General features: G+C 39.6%; 1 protein-coding gene across 11 annotated transcripts in view; it reads right to left on the reverse strand.

The window, feature by feature from the left end:
- Nucleotides 1–18,330, reverse strand: part of LOC113009932 (rho GTPase-activating protein 12-like) — a 60,989-nt gene that overhangs the window by 9,717 nt on the left and 32,942 nt on the right. For 2 of the 11 annotated variants that reach the window (XM_026148606.2, XM_026148607.2), the window contains exons 3-9: nucleotides 4,823–5,089; nucleotides 2,907–3,122; nucleotides 2,452–2,532; nucleotides 2,037–2,165; nucleotides 1,822–1,884; nucleotides 1,322–1,396; nucleotides 656–717 (exon numbers count right to left, since the gene is read on the reverse strand). In XM_026148606.2, coding sequence (XP_026004391.2) covers nucleotides 656–717; nucleotides 1,322–1,396; nucleotides 1,822–1,884; nucleotides 2,037–2,165; nucleotides 2,452–2,532; nucleotides 2,907–3,122; nucleotides 4,823–5,089 — 893 coding nt within the window. The remainder of the gene's footprint in view (nucleotides 1–655; nucleotides 718–1,321; nucleotides 1,397–1,821; nucleotides 1,885–2,036; nucleotides 2,166–2,451; nucleotides 2,533–2,906; nucleotides 3,123–4,822; nucleotides 5,090–18,330) is intronic. The other 9 variants (XM_026148610.2, XM_026148608.2, XM_080293148.1 and 6 more) reach the window with 9 other exon arrangements.

Genomic DNA, 18,330 nt, shown 5'->3' on the forward strand with positions numbered 1-18,330 from the left:
TCACTTGTCTCTCCTACAGTCTTCATTGCACCATTATCACACACAGCAAAGTCGTTCACCAACAAAAATAAAGAAGACGAGTTAAACGAGTACCTCTGCAAACACATTGTCGCCTGAAGCTCCATTTAAAAAGCAAATAAATAAATCCAATAGTCATAAATAGGCATCGGCTTTTTCACACACACTAAAGGACTGAAAAGTCCAGGTACAAACCTGTAAGCCCACCTGAGCTACAGGGGTGGCTGTAGCTCAGGTGGGTCAGATCAGCCACTAACCAGAAGGTCGGTGGTTTGATCCCAGGCTGCTCCTTGCCTGCATGCTAAATATCCTTGGGCAAGATACTAACCCCATGTTGCAATCCATCGGAGTGTGAATGTGTATGAATGTTACTTAGAAAGCACCTAGAAAAATGTGCTGGTGTGAATGCACAAGTTGTGTAAAGCGCTTTGAGTAGAAAAGCACTATACAAGAACCATTTGTGTCACAAATGTTGGTTATATGTGGAGACATGACCTGAAACTATGGCGAGGCAGCTTCAGTTTATTTTTAATCTCATATATTGAAATTCTTTTATGGGTAATGGAGAAATTGACTGGCAAACTCATCAATCCCTTTAACCATAATATTAATCATCATGCTACTTACTACTACTTACCGCACTTTCTTGCTATTTTCAGTGATCTTTGTCACATTCAGAATTCCACATTTTTCAGATGGCTGCAGAGGGGGAAAAAAATTAATACACAGTTTTAACATTGATTAATTTTGATAATTCCCACAAAAAGAGACAGAGAGAGATGCTGTTTAATCTTGGTTGCTACTGCTGTATAAAAACACCACCGCCACCACCAAACATCCCACCACCAGAATAATAACAGCCTTTAGCTTGTAGGCAAAAAATCCAAAAATCTACTATACCACTTTTCTGAAAGGCAGAATTGAATGAATGAAAATGTATTAGAATAAACTAACGTTAAAACTACTTGTGCAACATTCAGACAAACACGGTGATTTTTGGTGAATTAACCAACTCAGGGAAACAATTTCTGACAATATAAAAACTTCTGTGTGCTTAACCAAGGCCAAGAAATGCTTTTATAATCCACAGTGCTGCTTATTAACAGGATTTCCTACACAGGTTTAAGGTATTTGTTCAATTGGACTTTAGTTTTCCTTCAGGATGTTGAGCTTCTTTTATTTAACTGGGACAAAGACCTGTGCAGGAAACCTGCCATACAACATGTGTCACCATCCAACAATCTGAGACCACGTTAAATCCCTGCAGGAGGTGAAGAAGGTGAGGTTAGTGGTGAGTACTAACAGAGGCGGGGGGCTTGGGAGACGAAGGGCAGGAGTCAGAGTCAGGAGAGGGGGGCTTGAGACCCAAAGGAGCGTCCTAGTCAGGAGACAGGGATGAAAAAAAGAAACAATGTCAAATGGGCTAACAAAAGAAGGTTAATGAGAATATGATGCAAGGTTAAGGAGACACGGACAACTGAAAGAGGGTGATGGTAATTAGCAGTGAGATTATAATGTGTGTCTAGTACCTGTGTGTTTTCCAGGAGACACAAAAGGATTATTAATTAAGATGTGGATGCAACTACAGTTTCTATGAGGTTTCATGCAGCTATAACTACTTCATGTTCAGGCTAATCAGTACATTTTAAAGACAATCATCCAACATTGCTGCAAAAGTCCAGTTTGTGATTAATGCAAATTATTTAAATTAAAAATAAAATCAACTGAGAGTTAGAAAGGAGGTTTAATAATCACTCCGGTTGTGCGATTACGGTCATGCAGGCTGAAGGAACAGACACTGACTTGGTGTTTGTATGGATGTGGGCGTGCAGAGCCTGTTCGGAAACGCCTGGTTTTTAACAGCCGCTGCAAAGCAATCAGTCTACAACTGAAAATCTTAACTCAACAAATATCTCGGTCTATTTTTAAATCCAGGTGCAGCAGGAAACCTTAAGGATAAGTAAGGTGCATGAGGCTAATAGTACAATTTGACAATTTGTTGTATAGGGGTGTCAGACCTTGTCAGCTGGGTCCTGGACGTGGGCGCTATGTCTCCACTTGGTCAGGACGATGGGCTCCACATTTCTTCTGTCTAGACTGCGGGTCTTTGGAGCATCCCCAGAGGGTTGGGGAGGGGAGTGGTTGTACTTCATTGAAGAAACAAAGAATTGCATGACTTCAGTATACCCATAAAACCATTTTTTCATTAACAAAAAAAAAAAAAGCCCTTGCAATAATATATTAAATTATTAGGTGCAGTAGAGATGTCGCAAGTATTCTCTAGTTATCGCTTGTCGCATTGAAGTATGAAGCTTTACCGCCCCATCACATGTGGTCCATCCTGTGCGGTTGTGCAGCACGTACACTGTGCTCACCTGTACGACAGGTCAGTACGCCATTAATTCTCATCGCTCGACTGTTTTAGCGTCTCACCTTCGGCAGCTCCCATTCTGACCTGGAGCCGTCTGCACTGTAGTAATAAGGTCTTCCCTGGTCATCAACGTGCTTTAACCACTGAGCAGACACACCGGAGAAAAATCATTCAGTGGTTTGAATCCTAAAAATGTATTTTATTTATATATTAATTTTCAGCCTTCTTTTATATTGTCTTGATTAAGATTTTATTAATTTATTTTCTGAGTAGATTTGACCTAATTGGGTTTCCTTTTAGTTACACATAAAAGCCATTAAAACAAATTATGACAATAAGAAAATAATAGGTAAAAGTGTGTATAGTTTGGTATCATCATAGTTTCCTTGTTAACAGGAAACATTTGTGCTGTGCCCCCCAAGCAGAACTTTCCAGCAAATCAAATCAAAACCTGCTCCCACGTGCAGTCCCAGAAACCCCCAGCAGTAAAGACAGATTGGAGCGGAGCAGCCGGTACCTTCTCGTTAGTATAGTCACTGACGTACAGCGTGTGACCGTACTCGTCCATCTCCTCCGACCAACCACGTGGCGGTGAGCCATATTGGCTGTCTGACTGGCTAGAGTAGGTAGAGTAGGTACTGAAGCAGGTGTCCTCCGATGACAGAGGCTGCAGTCGACCAATAGAAAGCGAGAGAAAGGGGAGGAAAGACGGCGAGAGCGAGAGAGGGGTGGTCTGCCATTTGTTTAAAAAGAGAAAGAGACAGGAGAGGGCAAATTTCACCACAGCGTTGGAGAGAAAAAAAGACAGTCATGCACCCAGAAACAATAAATCATCAGTAAAACACCCAACACCAGTTTGATTCAGTATAGAGACCCAGAAACGTCAACAGAGTGCTAAAAATGTTCTTGCTTGATTTTGGCCAGTGATGAAGGCAGCTCCCGCACTGTGGCACAGAACAGATGAGGGGACAGTGCCTGCTTTGGGCCTGAAGGTGGCAGTGTGGTGCAGTCATTTAATGAAACAGAGGCTGAGTCAGTATTAGAGATGACTCAGGGGTATGTGGTAAGTCACTAGCGCGTGTGTGTATGTGTGTGAGCTGATTATAAAAATAGTCATTCACTGTTGATCAGCTGTAGTCATCTCATTTGAACTGAAATACAGCATTGTGGACTTTTACTCATAGCTTTTCGAGGACAAATCATTCTGTTGTTGCGTCAGAAAGAAAACAAGAACTTTCATTATCTCCGAGATATATTCTGTCTGATAATCCAAATCTCCCAAAACAATCTGGCGGGGCTGAAAGAGCAATTCTGCAGTTGCCTCCGTCTGTCTACGCGTATAGCAATGTGAGTGAGAAGACAGCCACAATATGTGATGAAGTACTGCCACGGCATATTTGTTTTCAGTTTAATATTTGTCTCTGACTCATGCTTTGACGCTGGGTGAGTATATATGAACAACTTCTGTGTACAAGCGGGTTTATGTAACTGTGTGCTTGTGAGAACCAGTTTGACTTTGTCAACATTTTTGCAACATCAGGTGATTAATGGCTCACCTGTTCGAAGGTTTAACAGTAACATTTCCGAGTTCATGTTGTTATAAAAATTGATGCGATAACAATTGGGACTTAATTTAGATTAAAGGATTTAATAAAATATAAACTTTGTCAGAAGAGCTGTATAAAGGCTGGCTGCACCTGCTTTATTTTAATGCTTATTTAAAAGGGACAGTACATATTAATTATGCAGTGATTGATCAGAGGCTGACATGTATGGCAAAAAAAGGAAAAGGACCAGACCCTTTATGATCTCTACTTCTCAGATTCTTACAGCTGCATTTTTACCTGACTTGTAGACTGCTGTCTACTATGTTTCTGCTGATTTTCAAGATAAAAATACCTAAAATGAAAAAAGTATTTGATTTCTGTAATGTTTGTAACAGCTATCTAAAGCATTTTTACAGTACCAATGATGTGATGGGCAGTTTCACGTCACTTTATGTGCTCTTGCTGGGTGTTAAACAATTTGAACTTGCTCCAAACATTTTGATCATCTTACAGGCTTACTCATAGTCCAAGCAGCTGCTTATATTTCTATTTGTTACTGTTTACCAAAATATCTATGGTTACCAAAGTGTCATATATTGCATTTGCAAATCAGACTGGATTCAATGAAACTGCTGCACATTTCACAGCAACACAACTCATTATTAAAATGTATTGTTATCCATCATTTCATATATTAAGCATCTAAAATGATATATCAGTCTAATGTTATGTTTTCATATTTATTCACGAGGCTATGTCACTGCTTGTTAAAACTCAAAGTAATGCATCTTGATACTAGGGCACATGGCTCAGGAAAAGGCAACCCAAAAGTGTTGCCAATGCTCGCGATACTTCACTAACCTCCACTACGGTAAATTGCGTTTACCTCTGAGCTCTCTCCGGTGCTGTGGCTCTCTCCTTGCAAGTTTCTGGTGCTATTGTCCCTGGTTCGAGGTGGCTTCCAGGTCCTCTCCTGGGTGGCGCGATTGTAGTAGAAGTGCCTACCATTCTGGTCCTTATGGGTCTCCCAGTCTCCAACCACATGGAGCGGGGAGGCTGAGGGCAGAGGGGGCTGGGTAGACTGGGTGATCTTCAGTTCCTGGAGGTTGCTGTAGACGGGTGACTCGGGGCGGCCCTGGCCAGAAGACACAGTCTAAGGAAGGGAAAAAAGAAAGAGGGAACTGTGATTCATCTGTGACCGGATGTAAGTCTGTTACATAAAAGTTCCTGGACAGTAAGTGAAGGGGCATGATGTAAAATATTCACAGCTTTCAGGCTGTAAATCACCAGCTGCACGCACAAGCTGGTAGACATTTTCATTTGAAACATTTTAGAACGGCACATACATCAAACAGCTCACCCCCACACTCCATTCCTACAGAGTTTCAAATGAAGTCAATCATTTAATCTTCACAGTAGGTTTGAGGTTTACTCTACTCTCTCAGCTGCACTGGAGCATTGAGTAACTGACTAAAGTCAGAGAGAAATTACAAGCTCTACTTCAAGGCTTTGTGAGCCGTGGAGGAGCAGATCATTGAATGAACTTGGAGAAGGACAAGGGAAGGAAGTTGCTGCTGTTATACAACCGGGAGTGGCAATAACCCATGTCAGGTAGAAAAGAGGAAGTTAAACTAGCTCAAGATGCATCCTAAACACTGGGATGAGAGTTTGTCCAACCTCATCTGAACAACTCTGAACACAGAAAAGGACTGTTACTGGTTACTGGCAAACCCTAATGTGTTGATTGACATTTTTACTTAAAAACTAACAGGATAACTGCTAACGATAAGAATTCCTTTTTAACTTGCATTGTCCCCCCGTACACATCATTCAGAAGAAGAACTTTCTGCAGACAGTGAAAAATGATACTGGCTGGACTGAGCTATTCAAGTTCACAAGGAAAATATGAGTTACGTTTCAGATCCTGTTTTAATTTCAACATGCAGCAATCTGGTCTTGATACTTAAACACTTACAAAAATGTTCCTGTATAACAAGCTGGAAAACCTGACCAACCATGACTCAAATGTTTTTAAGTGTGAGTCTGTAACCGTCACTTTAACCAGTGGCAAACATGATTACAAGTCTAACCTCCTAAGAACGTAAAATATGGTGATATTCAAGTGCCATGTGAACAAGAGAGCTCCTGTTCAGTCAAAGAAGAACATTTCTATTGCTGTGTAGTACAGCTCTGCTCTAATGACAGAGCATCCTTTAAAACCCAGATGAACCAGTGATCCAGTCAATGGGCTTCTTGTCATGATTATTTCATGTTGGCATTACAAAGAAGGAGCGCGGCTGCAGAGCAACAGGGCAGAGAGAGGCATGAATAATGCCAGTGCCCTGAGGCCTCCCAACGTTGGCTCTGTGATGTTTTTATTGCATGGGAATCAATGGGGATGAAATATGCAGGAGCCAAGCAAACAGCTGGAGGTACCAAGGAGAACTTGATATTCCGTAGAAGTGCTAGCTGTTCAATACAGTATCACAGGACCACAATATACATACTGTATCTTATTATATAATTAAAACAGTTTCATCCCTCTATTTGTGAAAACATTTCACAGAAGTCCAAACTTTCTTTAAAAGTTTCTGACCACGCGGGTTATCAAGCAAAGCTCTAGATTTCAAAGTTACAGCCAGCATTCAGTAGAAAGCTTCTGCAATGCTGAGCAAATTTCCACCCATTAATTAAAATGCACGACAAATTACCTCCAGTGGTTGACAAATAGTAAATACGTCATCCTCTTCATGGACTGAAATGGCTCGCGAAAAACGTTTCATCAAACGGATCACTGCCATCGTCCCTGTTTAGTATTTTGAGTGATTTGATTGAAGCTGTCAGTCTGCTTTACTGCATGCAGCGTGCAACACTGGTGACTGTTCTGTGGTCTTCCTGCATAATGCTGCACAAACATGTGATTTAGTGCATGGATCTGTCAAAGGGGAAGTCCTGGTAGTCAATCGACCGTTAAAAAGCCACAGAGGTGGTCGCCCACTTCAGTTTTGGCCACGAAAAACACAGTTTCCTCAAGGCTGCTCGGAAATTTAAGCTTAAGTGGAAAAAAAGACAACTCTGCGAATTCAACAAAGCAGTGTTGTTTTGTTTTTTTCTACTAGCAGTACAGCAACAAGCCACATGCGATCCATGCATGTAATGTAGGTAAAAAAAGGCTATTTTCCTTGATACACAGCAACTATCATGTCTCAGTGCCTTAAGTGCATTTACTTTGTTTCATTTGTTTAATTGAAGCTGGATCAAACGTTAGCTTCACTGCACTTTGGCAGGCCAGAGTCTTCTTTGTTGTTATAAGCTTTTGCAATCGAACGAAGGAGGATATTTAGATGATGGTGATTTTTGTCATTTCTGATTATATGTGATATACATCCACATCCTTTTACTGCTATTACCTTCATGTAAAGACTGCGGCACCCACGGTGTGGGACGGAGAGATTTCGCAGGTCTTTCCTCCCCACTGCTGTCAGACTCCATAATAAAGACTTTAACTGATCAAGCACACACATCCATACATATGCAATAATACTAAGTGCAATAATCCTTTCTGTCATCGTTGTATTTTTACTCAGTTGTATATAGTATTTGTATTTGTATTCTATTTTTATCTTATTGTATATTTATTTTATTTTATTCTACTGTATATAGTATTTTATTTTATTCTATTCTGTACAGTTGTGTACTGTATTTATTCTTATTGTATTCTAATTTTTGCCTCATAACTTTTGCACTGTCCACTTCCTGCTGTGACAAAACAAATTTCCCACGTGTGGGACTAATAAAGGTTATCTTATCTTATCTTATGTAAATGACAATATGCGTGTAACACTCTACATACTCCATCAAATCTGTGCAGGACAAGTAGACACTTTGTGTATTACTGCCAGACCAAAGGGTTGTATTTTTAAAAGAGATGAGAAGTTCTAATGAAACAGAAAACAAGAGTTTGTTTTTGTATCAATTCTGTAAAAACACAAGAATAAAAATCCCCTTCATGCCTGTACCAATCTGAGCATCTCAGGAGTACAGAAAAGAACAACATGCTTATCACCAAAGCTGTATATGCTCTATCAAATAGACCCCTATTATGTAACTAAAGTCTTTACTGCCAGGTTGGCTCATTAAAAATGCACAGGGAGTCTCTTAACTCTGTTAAAGCAGCAGTATATCCCTGAGCAGCTGGTGCTGGACATCTGGTGTTATCAGACTGACCAGCTAATCAATACGGAGCTCTGAAGCCACTGAACATTAAGAGGTTGACCTCTCAGTATGAGGAAGCTGCTCTCTTTGTCAGTACACTGTGCTTTAAGTACAGGTTGCAATGGAGTCAGGTGTCAGCACCTACGCACATTTTCTGCACAGGGATTCCTGCAGTGAAATATCCGAAATAAAGCACTCGCTGTGACATTTTTATGAAGCATAAAATTAGGTATTTATGAGTAACCCTAGTGTTTAAAGTGCCATCTTATAATACAGACAATAAGAGGAGAGCTTGTATAATGCATCCGATGCAGCTCAGTGGGTGAACAGCTGATTAAGTTTGCTTTGCCACAATAAATCTGAGCCACTTGCGAGTCAATGCCAGGAACACAGAAACCCTCTACAGTTTACAAGCTGGTAAAAGTGGAAACAAGTGTGGCCTTTGTAGTTATTGCAGGTGGGCTGTGAGAAGTATTTTAGAACAAATGATAAACATTTTTAATGTTTAATTCTTTAATTCTGTCTGAAATGACCATGAACATTTAGGATTAAATAAATTAAAGTAAAACAAAAATAAGGAATCATGGGAAATCAAGCAGGCAAATTAAATTAAGAAGAAAGAACCCATTTTAGTGTGCAGCACTAAAGTTTGGAAATGCTACACTATCAGAAACATTTAACGATGTTTTATGTTCTTCCTTGTGGAGGAAAATCAAATATTTCCCAAAACAAATATTTCCAAATATGACAGTGGTCATTTTCAGAGACGGCACGAACAGAAATCATTAAGAAACCAAACTGTGAGAAGAAAGAGGGCGATCGTGGCTCAAGAGTTGGGAGTTCGCCTTGTAATCGGAAGGTTGCTGGTTCGAGCCCCGGCTTGGACAGTCTTGGTCGTTGTGTCCACCAGTAGGCAATGGGTAAAGTGCCTACTGGTGGTGGTCAGAGGGCCCGGTGGCGCCAGTGTCCGGCAGCCTCGCCTCTGTCAGTGCGCCCCAGGGTGGCTGTGGCTACAATGTAGCTTGCCATCACCAGTGTGTGAATGTGTGTGTGAATGGGTGAATGACTGGATGTGTAAAGGGACTAGTTGTTAGGGATGTTAGGGACTAGTAAAGCGCTATACAAATACAGGCCATTTACCATTTTACACAGAGCTAATAATTACACAGGCTGACCAAACCACAGTTCCACCAGAAATTAAGTACAACCACAGCACCCGGTGTACAGGCCACAGTCTGAGCCTGAGGGTTCACTACACAGCAGCAGCAGCAGCCAATTAACAGTTCTGATTGCAGCTCAGCATCTTAATTTCCTATTATAGGCCAGAGCACCGCTTAATGGGTGGGGAAACGAAAGGGACTGAGTGATGCTGCCAGTTCTAAATTTACAGTCTTATCAGCACAGCCTGCAGTCTGAATAATAACCACCCGGCCCAGTGTTATTCAGCTCAGAGATAAACTGCATCAGGACCAGGAAAAACAGAAGAACCTAAGACTCCGCTTCAGGCAGTGAATCCATCAGCGCTAACACTGGAGAGAACTGGCTGCAGATGCTGTTTATATTTAGACTCGTCTGCTGAGAGATTCAGAGCAGTGTGTTCATTTTATGCAAAGTTATCCTGGTTCTCGTAAATATGGGGTCAACTGTAAAACTGCTCAGCTGCTTTTCAAAAACAAATGTCTGGTTTCTAGTCAAATCATTTCAGCAACACTCTGAAAACAGATCAACGTGCAACATTGTGATCATGACTACAAACTGATGATTACAGAGATTATATATATATTAGGCCTGCACAATAAATCGAAAATTTATTGTCATCGCGATATCAGCCTGTGCGATGGGCCCATCGCAAAAGACGGCGTAAACTGCGATAATTGGGTACCTTAAAATGTTTACACATGTGCTTTAAAGAATTTACCAATCAAAGAGACAAAGGTTAAGGTCGCACCGTCCTTTAGGTGGCAGCCTGACAACAAAGTTAAACCTAAAGAGACGTAGCAGTATTGCAGGAGGAATAGGAGGCAGAGGTGTGTCTGTCCACGTTTACCTCTTCTATTTGACACAGATGAACCTGCTCTACCACATACCTGCAGGGATATGGGCCATGCAAACATAAACACACACACAGGTACTTTGATGTGAATCAAGTGTGCGCGCTTGACTAGTGTGCACACATACAAGTGTGCACATGCACAATCATGCCCACAAAAACAAAAATAGACAGGCCGGCCCTTTCCCTCTTCTACTTCCTTGTCCATTCAGTTTTTTAGTTTCACTGGAGGGGTTTTTCACTGCAGTGCTTTACATGGTCATGTTCGGTGGTTACAGTGTATTGCATAATGTAGTTGGAAGGGTTTTATAACATTTCTTTTTGCACTAATGTAGCTGACGGAAGCAGAAAAACTCCCCATTTTTCTTCACATGTGGGATACAGGTTTCATGTTACAATGGAAAGTTCATGTTTTAATCATTTTTTTGATCCAAACAAAATTACCCAATTACTTTGGGATCAGTGTAGTTACTGGTATACTGGTAAACTTTAATTCATAGCTACATGTGACAGGTGAAACCAGCTAGGAAGCATGACAACACCTGATCGAAACAGGAAGAAAGGAGGCTATGTTAGAGCCGAGCTGATTACATCACAGATACTGCAACGCAGTGAGAACTTTACAGCACGAGCAGTGAACTAAACTTGACATTTTTTCTTCTGTAGGAAGAACACAGAGGGAAAGGGAAACAATAAAAAACACAGAGGGAAGGAGCTTGCAATCAAAAATAACATTTAATGTGTCTGGAAAAGTTACAAAGACACCCGGACAAACCCCATGATTGTAAAACACATGCTCATTGCAGCTTGATGCCTATTTCAGTGTAGTCTGAGGTAATCTCACCAAATATGACCCAACTGAATAATAAAGAACAGCAAACCATGGACAAACACACAGAAAGGCCTTGAAACACAGGCCCCACCCAAGATAGTTGCGCAACCCAAGAGAAGTGACATTCAACAGGAGAAAAGAGCAGACAATGCAGGGACAAAAAGAGAACAGCCTGAGGTGGGTTCAAGACCTGGGTGAACTCAAAATGCCTTCAGTATGTGGTACAGTTACAATGTTGTTTTTAATCACATGCCAAAAAAACAAAACAAAAAGAAAGTATAAATCTGTACTTTTCCCAGCATGCTACAGGATGTTCATTAATATTATTAAAGTCACTGATTTACAGTTATAACTTCAGATACGTGTTCAGTTCCTACAAATGGTCAATCTTATCCTTTTCAACAATACTATCCTACACCTTATAAATATCACATTTACAAATCCATCTTTAACTTAAAAAGGCTTCTTGGTATTTTATTGCAGATAACTGAGCCGTCATCTATATGTCACATTGGTATAAGCAAGGATTGACAAACTTTTATGTACAGTCGCCAAACTCTTCTACCTAAGCTCAGTCTCCTGTCTTTTTCTCAGTGCCACCATCTCCAAGTACACATCATGGCTGGTCTCACCATCAGCTACATTAATAATGTAGGCTTAAAAAAAATTAACAAGTGAAAAATGCTTACTGCAGATTCTTTTATCTTGAGGTAACGTCTCCAAATGACTCATTTCAATTAATTTAACATGATAATAAGAGGGGGGGAAAAAGCTAATACTCACATTTACATAACTGAAACCAGTGAACCTGTGTAGTTTTAAGCATTTTTCCCCAGTGATGTGATTAATTACTAAAACAATGTCAACATTCTGAATCAATTAATTATTTTAAATTATTTATTTATTTTTAAATATGAGTCCCCACTGGGTTAGGTGCTGGATTTAAAAAATATTACAGGGAAATAAGTGGAAAAAATACCTTGTATAATTAATCAGTCAATTAAGGAAGGTCAACTACTTAAACACAGTCCAATGGATAAGGCTGAACGTTATCCAAATATTGATGCCAATCTTTTCCATAGGGAACTAGGGAAATCTCTACAAGCTGATAAACCAGAGAAATTGTGAACATGTTATTTATTTATTTTTTTTCCATCCAATGCAGTAAAGTTCTCACACACATTAATGAGATTCATAAACAGAGGAACAAATGAGCAGAAACAGGCTTGGTGTTACTCAGGGTCATCTATTCACTCCATGGGCTTGCAGCTGTGCCCACATTAACACATGTGTTCTTCTAATAAAGTCTAAAAATACAATGGGTAATATTTGAAGAGGTGCCTTAGGATAAAGGATGTGGATAGTGTTGTTTTTAAGACTCTGCAGATGCCGATTAATCTTCTAATTTCATGTACCTGACTGGTCACAGCTGATGATGCTAATACTCCAGCACAGCGGTTGGCTGAGAGCTGGAGGGGTCCATTAAGGACAGCTGGCATGTATAAATATTATATATAAAGGTGTGTGTGTGTGTGTGTGTGTGTGTGTGTGTGTGTGTGTGTGTGTGTGTGTGTGTGTGTGTGTGTGTGTGTGTGTGTGTGTGTGTTTTTATGTAAGAGGGTAGCAGGCAAGGGGGCAGGTGTGGTCACTGCTCAGGACACATAATACAAATGGATGTGACTTCCGAAGATGTAGATGTAGCTTTCTCCTCCAATCCGGGCTCCAGCAGAGGATTTAATGTTGTTATCTAACACACAGACATCGAGCCAACCATCCTGTTGCCAGGTAGGAAACATTAGATATTTAAAGAGGGATTTTAAGAACAGCTAAGAGAAGTAGTGTTTGTTTAGCCTGGAAAGTGCATTTGTTATCTTGGTTTTGAAAATGTATCAAAAAAAGAAATCCTTTAGACAAAAAGCATAAAAGGGAAAAACCAGATTGAAAAGATGATGTTTTCACTTTCACCACAGAAAAGCAAGCTGTGGTTGAGATTATCCTATTCTGGGCCGCTTCATTGTATCTTAAATAGATAAATGGAGGACTGCATCATAGCAGGCTATCTAAATCACAACTGACTGATGCTGACATCTTGACGCCTGTTATCTCAATCCAGCTCTGTCAATCCAGCCAACACAGATGAGGAGGATGAAGATATGAAGCAAAGATACAGAGACTCTTCCTTATCTGTGCCGTCCTACTGCTCAGCTAATCCCAGTCACAATATCATTCCACAGGCTTAGAGACCAGTTCACTGAATCTGATTCTCAGCCACAATAAACAGAGCACGTTATGAACCTGAGTAGGTTTCCTAAGAACACTAAGCTTGTCCAGAGTCTTTACAAAGTTTTGACTTTTTCCATAAGATTTTGGATTACTGCAAAAAAATAAGGTTTGAGGTAAATAAAACTTTTTGATACATGTGCTGTACTGCAAGATAATCGCACACTGACGCCACTTTTATAACATGATAACATCAGGCTATCACAACTACTAACCGCCTGTGTTTTCTGTAAAGCCAAATATGCCCAACAACATCTTTAGCCTTAGCATTTTTTTTCAAACAATATTTGAAAATCTCTAAAACTTGAATCAACTGCAAATCTTACTCATATTACCACAGTAGGCAAACTAAAAGAGCCCAGATTGAGATGTGGGAACTCAAATCCAGGTGTTCACACTCAGGTCTGCTCCACTCTATTTAAACTACCCATTTAACTTAAGACGCTACAGCACAGTGGACTGGATCTACTTTTATCAATCTGTTTTGCATTTATAAATGAACACACTCTCAGGCCTGAAGCAACAGTTTCCTACTGTTTGGTGCTTTTAAAAAAAACTTTATTAGCACAGCTGGGCATTAAATGCTTTGCTTAAAGACTCATTTAAGTGGTGATGCATGGTTCACGAAAGAGAGAGAGTTTCTGGCCTATTTTCAATAATTTTTTTAACCTCATTATCTTCTGGTTACAAGACCACTACTATTCCAGCTGGCCTTAAAAAGCTTCAGCCACAGAGTTGCCTTAAAAAGCTAAAAAGCAAACAAAGCAGTTATTATGAGTCATTTTTTAAGGAAAGATTCTTAATTAATTCAACTAATTTCTGCACTGTTCTCTATTATGTATGATTTACGTGTGAAATTCTGGTGACTTTATCTCAATAAGGTGGTTTCACACAGTGTGTCCCAGTGCCAACCCTTTCCTTCGAATAGCTTGTGTGATGCACAGCAGCAGGCTGCTGCTATGCTGAACAAATCACTCATGCGCCTTTAAATTAACCAAATTTCAACCCTGACAGTGAACTGTGAAAACTGCCCATGCAGACACTCTGAATGAGTCATGTCATCAGCATATATCAGTCAACTATAAATTGCAAATTTGAGCTTGTTTTGGGAATGTGTCCTTCCATGTAGATATGTGAGGTGTGGGTTTTAACTGGTTTTCACATAGCTTGTTGTTGGCAGTCAGTGTGTTTAAATGAACTTTAAACCTGCATTCCTGTTAATTGCTGCCAGGGGCTGACTCCCGTGATTGTGAAAAGACCACAGAAGGTCAATGGGAAAATGGCCCCAGCCCAGACTTCTGTTCCTGATGAACTTATGGGCTTAGTCACTCCTTTAGGGTCATAATGAATAAAACATTTTCCAAACGTATTGTTTAGGTAATTGTTTATGTTAGAAAGGAGGTTAATCAGGGGTATTTTCATTGGCTAATGACCTGTATGACATGACCATGAAACAAAGCAAACTGAGAATGTAACATCACATTTGCAGGGGGGAGATGAAATGAAAATCAAAAGAATCTATAGTATTTTTTTTAGTTAACATAGATAAAAAAAAAACAAAACAAAAAAAAACAAAAACATAACATCCCCCTCCCCCCAAAAAGAAACATATACATCTGCTGTATATGCCTCGCTCACCAAATCACAACTATTCATACAAGCACTTTTTTCTACAGTTTTCTCTATCTATAATTTACATTTATTCGTACTCCAATGACCACATGAGCTACAGCCCAGCCATTATTGAGGAAATAGGACATACATATACACATACAAAGGCTACGATCATTACAGTAAGATGATGTAAACACGGCTTAGCTTTACTATGGGTTTCTTACACAAGCTGTACAGAACTATTAAAGATTCTTAGTTAAGCTCATTTGGGGGAAAAGTGCAGTTTTTCCTGCAGAAAATTAAACCCCTGAAAATTCTGCCTTTGTTGGTGCTATAATGGATCGCAAGTCAAAACCTTTATAATTTATTTCAGTGGTTTTCTGCCAAGATAGACTTTTTGTGGTTAACGTAACAAATGCAGAAATGTCAGGGACAAAGCAAGCGGAGGTGGAGACAGCTACACTGACGAAAACATTTACTCGTCAATGCCAGCAGCAGAAAATGTCAACAGAGCTGCCCATACAGCATGCCAAACATTTCCTGCTGAACTGAAAATAGGAAAATGTGGTTTAAAGGGTTAGGGAGACAGTACAAGAGGACACCTGCAGCTTTGTGCACCTGTCTGATCCTTTCTCTCAGCTTTTTAGGCCTTTTTTGTAGAACCGTTTATCACCTGTGCAATAACTCAATTTATGGACCCCTCAGTCTTTTATCAAGCAAAAACTGACAAGCACATGCAGAATCAAGCTTCACTGTGTGTGTGTGTGTGTGTGTGTGTGTGTGTGTGTGTGTGTGTGTGTGTGTGTGTGTGTGTGTGTGATTTACACCATTATAAATGAGTGTTCCGCAGACGGAGATTATCATTTTCTCGTAGTCAAGATAAACGTCTGACGTGCCATCAGGCTGTTGAAAGCAAACGAAGTCTTTAATTCACTGTCAGATACTGTTTAACCTCAGTGTGGCTGCAGCAGAACTCTGAATTGATTTGTGAGTGATGAGGCAGATGGCTGTGCATGTGTGTGCGCACTGTTGTTGTAGTAATCCCTCGGCGACAGGCAGGACACGTTCGGTTTATTTCCCATTCAGCAGCAGAACATCAGAGAACATTAACGGGACACAGCCTGTTCTTCAACTAGAGTCCACTAAAACAACAATCACAACACATCTATCACAATTTGATCACATAAAACAACCAGTATGTAAACTATATAAACATATAATTCCCTTAAAATGCTCACAGTTAACCATGAATCAGACACGTTTCCAGCCTGGTACACTGTTCTAGTCGACATGGGTAATTCTCTGCTTTATGAAACTATGTGGGGTTAACACAGCCCAAAAGCCCATCCAAGAAATGTGTGCTTAGATCTTCTCAGCAGATTAAATTCTAGCACTATTTTATTTTTATGTTAGCAGTAATCAACAGGTATCTCTGTCCATGTGATATACAAATACCATCTATGGTTGCCTTTCACAAGCCAAGTCACCTAAGCTAGCTTTGTTTATAGCATTCCACCTTCTTATGCCAACACTGTAACATCTGGCTTTGTAAAACAAAGATAGTAAACGCCACACTTTCACTTGAAAGGTAAATATACCATCTGTAAACACAGGTGAAAGGTCAGTCTGAAAAACCTTACATTTTTCATTTCCAACTAACATAAATCACTTTAACTTTTTTTTGAACACCAAAACTTATTACAACCTTAAAAAAAGCTAAAAATAAAGAGACATAAAATTTGATAAACCACTGAATACTGTACAGCCACGCTGTACACATTTTGTCTGATCTTATTATTAGACAGACACAGCTTCACTGTTGTGCACTCTGACCCAGCTGGGCACACTAAAACATTAAAAAACAAATCCAGACAGGACTGGGTATTATTTCTTCAAACACTGACTGGGGTCCTTCAAGCAGTCCAAATGTGTTGGGTGTCCATTCACTGACATTGAATGAAGCTATGCATCCATTAACCCAGACAACAGTGACAGACCACAGCCATGAAGCACTTGATTCAGCAAGAGTGAAGATAAAGAGGCTTGGAGGGGAGCTGCAATTATCTAAGTAGACTTTATTCAGTCAAAGCTAAATGGCTGACAATAGACAGAAAACAGAAACAATACTGAATACTTACAAAGCTAACTGAAATAAAAGAAAAACATGCATGAAACAGTTAAAATGTCAGTTAAATTTACCAACACAGGAAGCCTGAGAACGCATCAATACATACATTTCTTTGAGACTATTATACTGATCCGTCAGTCAGTGGCCTTAAGCGTTGTTTGTCTTGTAATACAGAGTTGGAGTAATTTTTTTTTTTTTTTTTTTAAATACGACACTTCCATATAAATATTCACATATCCATCCATACTGTTCATCCATACTAGGCTGCCTTCATTTACCACGCACATCCAGAGACACTTCACTGAATAACTCAGTGATCGAATCCTCTGATTAGTAAATGACCCACTCTACCTCCCGAGTCAAAGTTTTCCCAGAGGGCAGGAAGTCCTTCAACAATCTCACTGGGAATTCCTTGTTTCATGGGTAATGACTGCAATCCCTGTCACACATGGACTTCAATAGTTATCTACAGTTCACCAAATACTCAGTATTACATCATATCTATTATGAACTTCTTAAATTTTGTCCCAATGAATATTAAAAAAAACTGACCGTTAAACAAAAATAACAAATAACAATTAACTTAAAAAAAAACAAAAAAAACAATATATAATCCACTCACAAATGGGGTCCCCGGTTTTCTTATATTTCACAATGTTAATACAGCCTTATACGGCTTTAGCCTTCTATAACATACGTGTGATGCTAGACACTCTATGAAACCAAAATGTACATTAATAAAACCAGGCCATCTGAGATAGAAACAACACGGAGCTTTAAAATGTATAAGATTTTTAAAAAGAATAAAAGTGAACATTAAATAGTTCTATTTAGCTGATTGCAGGAAAGAGCCAAAAGTATTTGGATCTTTTTTTTTTACTATTGGTTTTATCATCTGATGGCAATCTATAGACTAAATGATACATGAAAACAGTCATCATGAGAATCAGCCACAATTAAAATAGCAGCCTCTCTACTAGAATACAAAGGTTGAATCAGAACAGTTCTCTCATACTAAAAATATAAAAATCCGTCATTGGTCATAAACCTAAAGACTTCCTGGAACAACTGCAGAGGTCAGAAGAGCCTCTAGAATCACAAACACAATGCTAACACTGATATAAAAACCTTGAGGTCATTACAAACAACTGTTTTCTATCTCAGGAGTCATAAAAAACAAAAACTTTCTTCCGTTATACATCGACAACGTCTCTAAAGTCAAACATGTGGGTGAGAAATCAATTGGAGATAGGGCTGATTAAAGAGGCGGTGTTC

This window comes from Astatotilapia calliptera, chromosome 18, assembly GCF_964374335.1.
Source record: "Astatotilapia calliptera chromosome 18, fAstCal68.1, whole genome shotgun sequence".
In the NCBI taxonomy this organism is placed as follows: Eukaryota; Metazoa; Chordata; class Actinopteri; order Cichliformes; family Cichlidae; genus Astatotilapia; species Astatotilapia calliptera.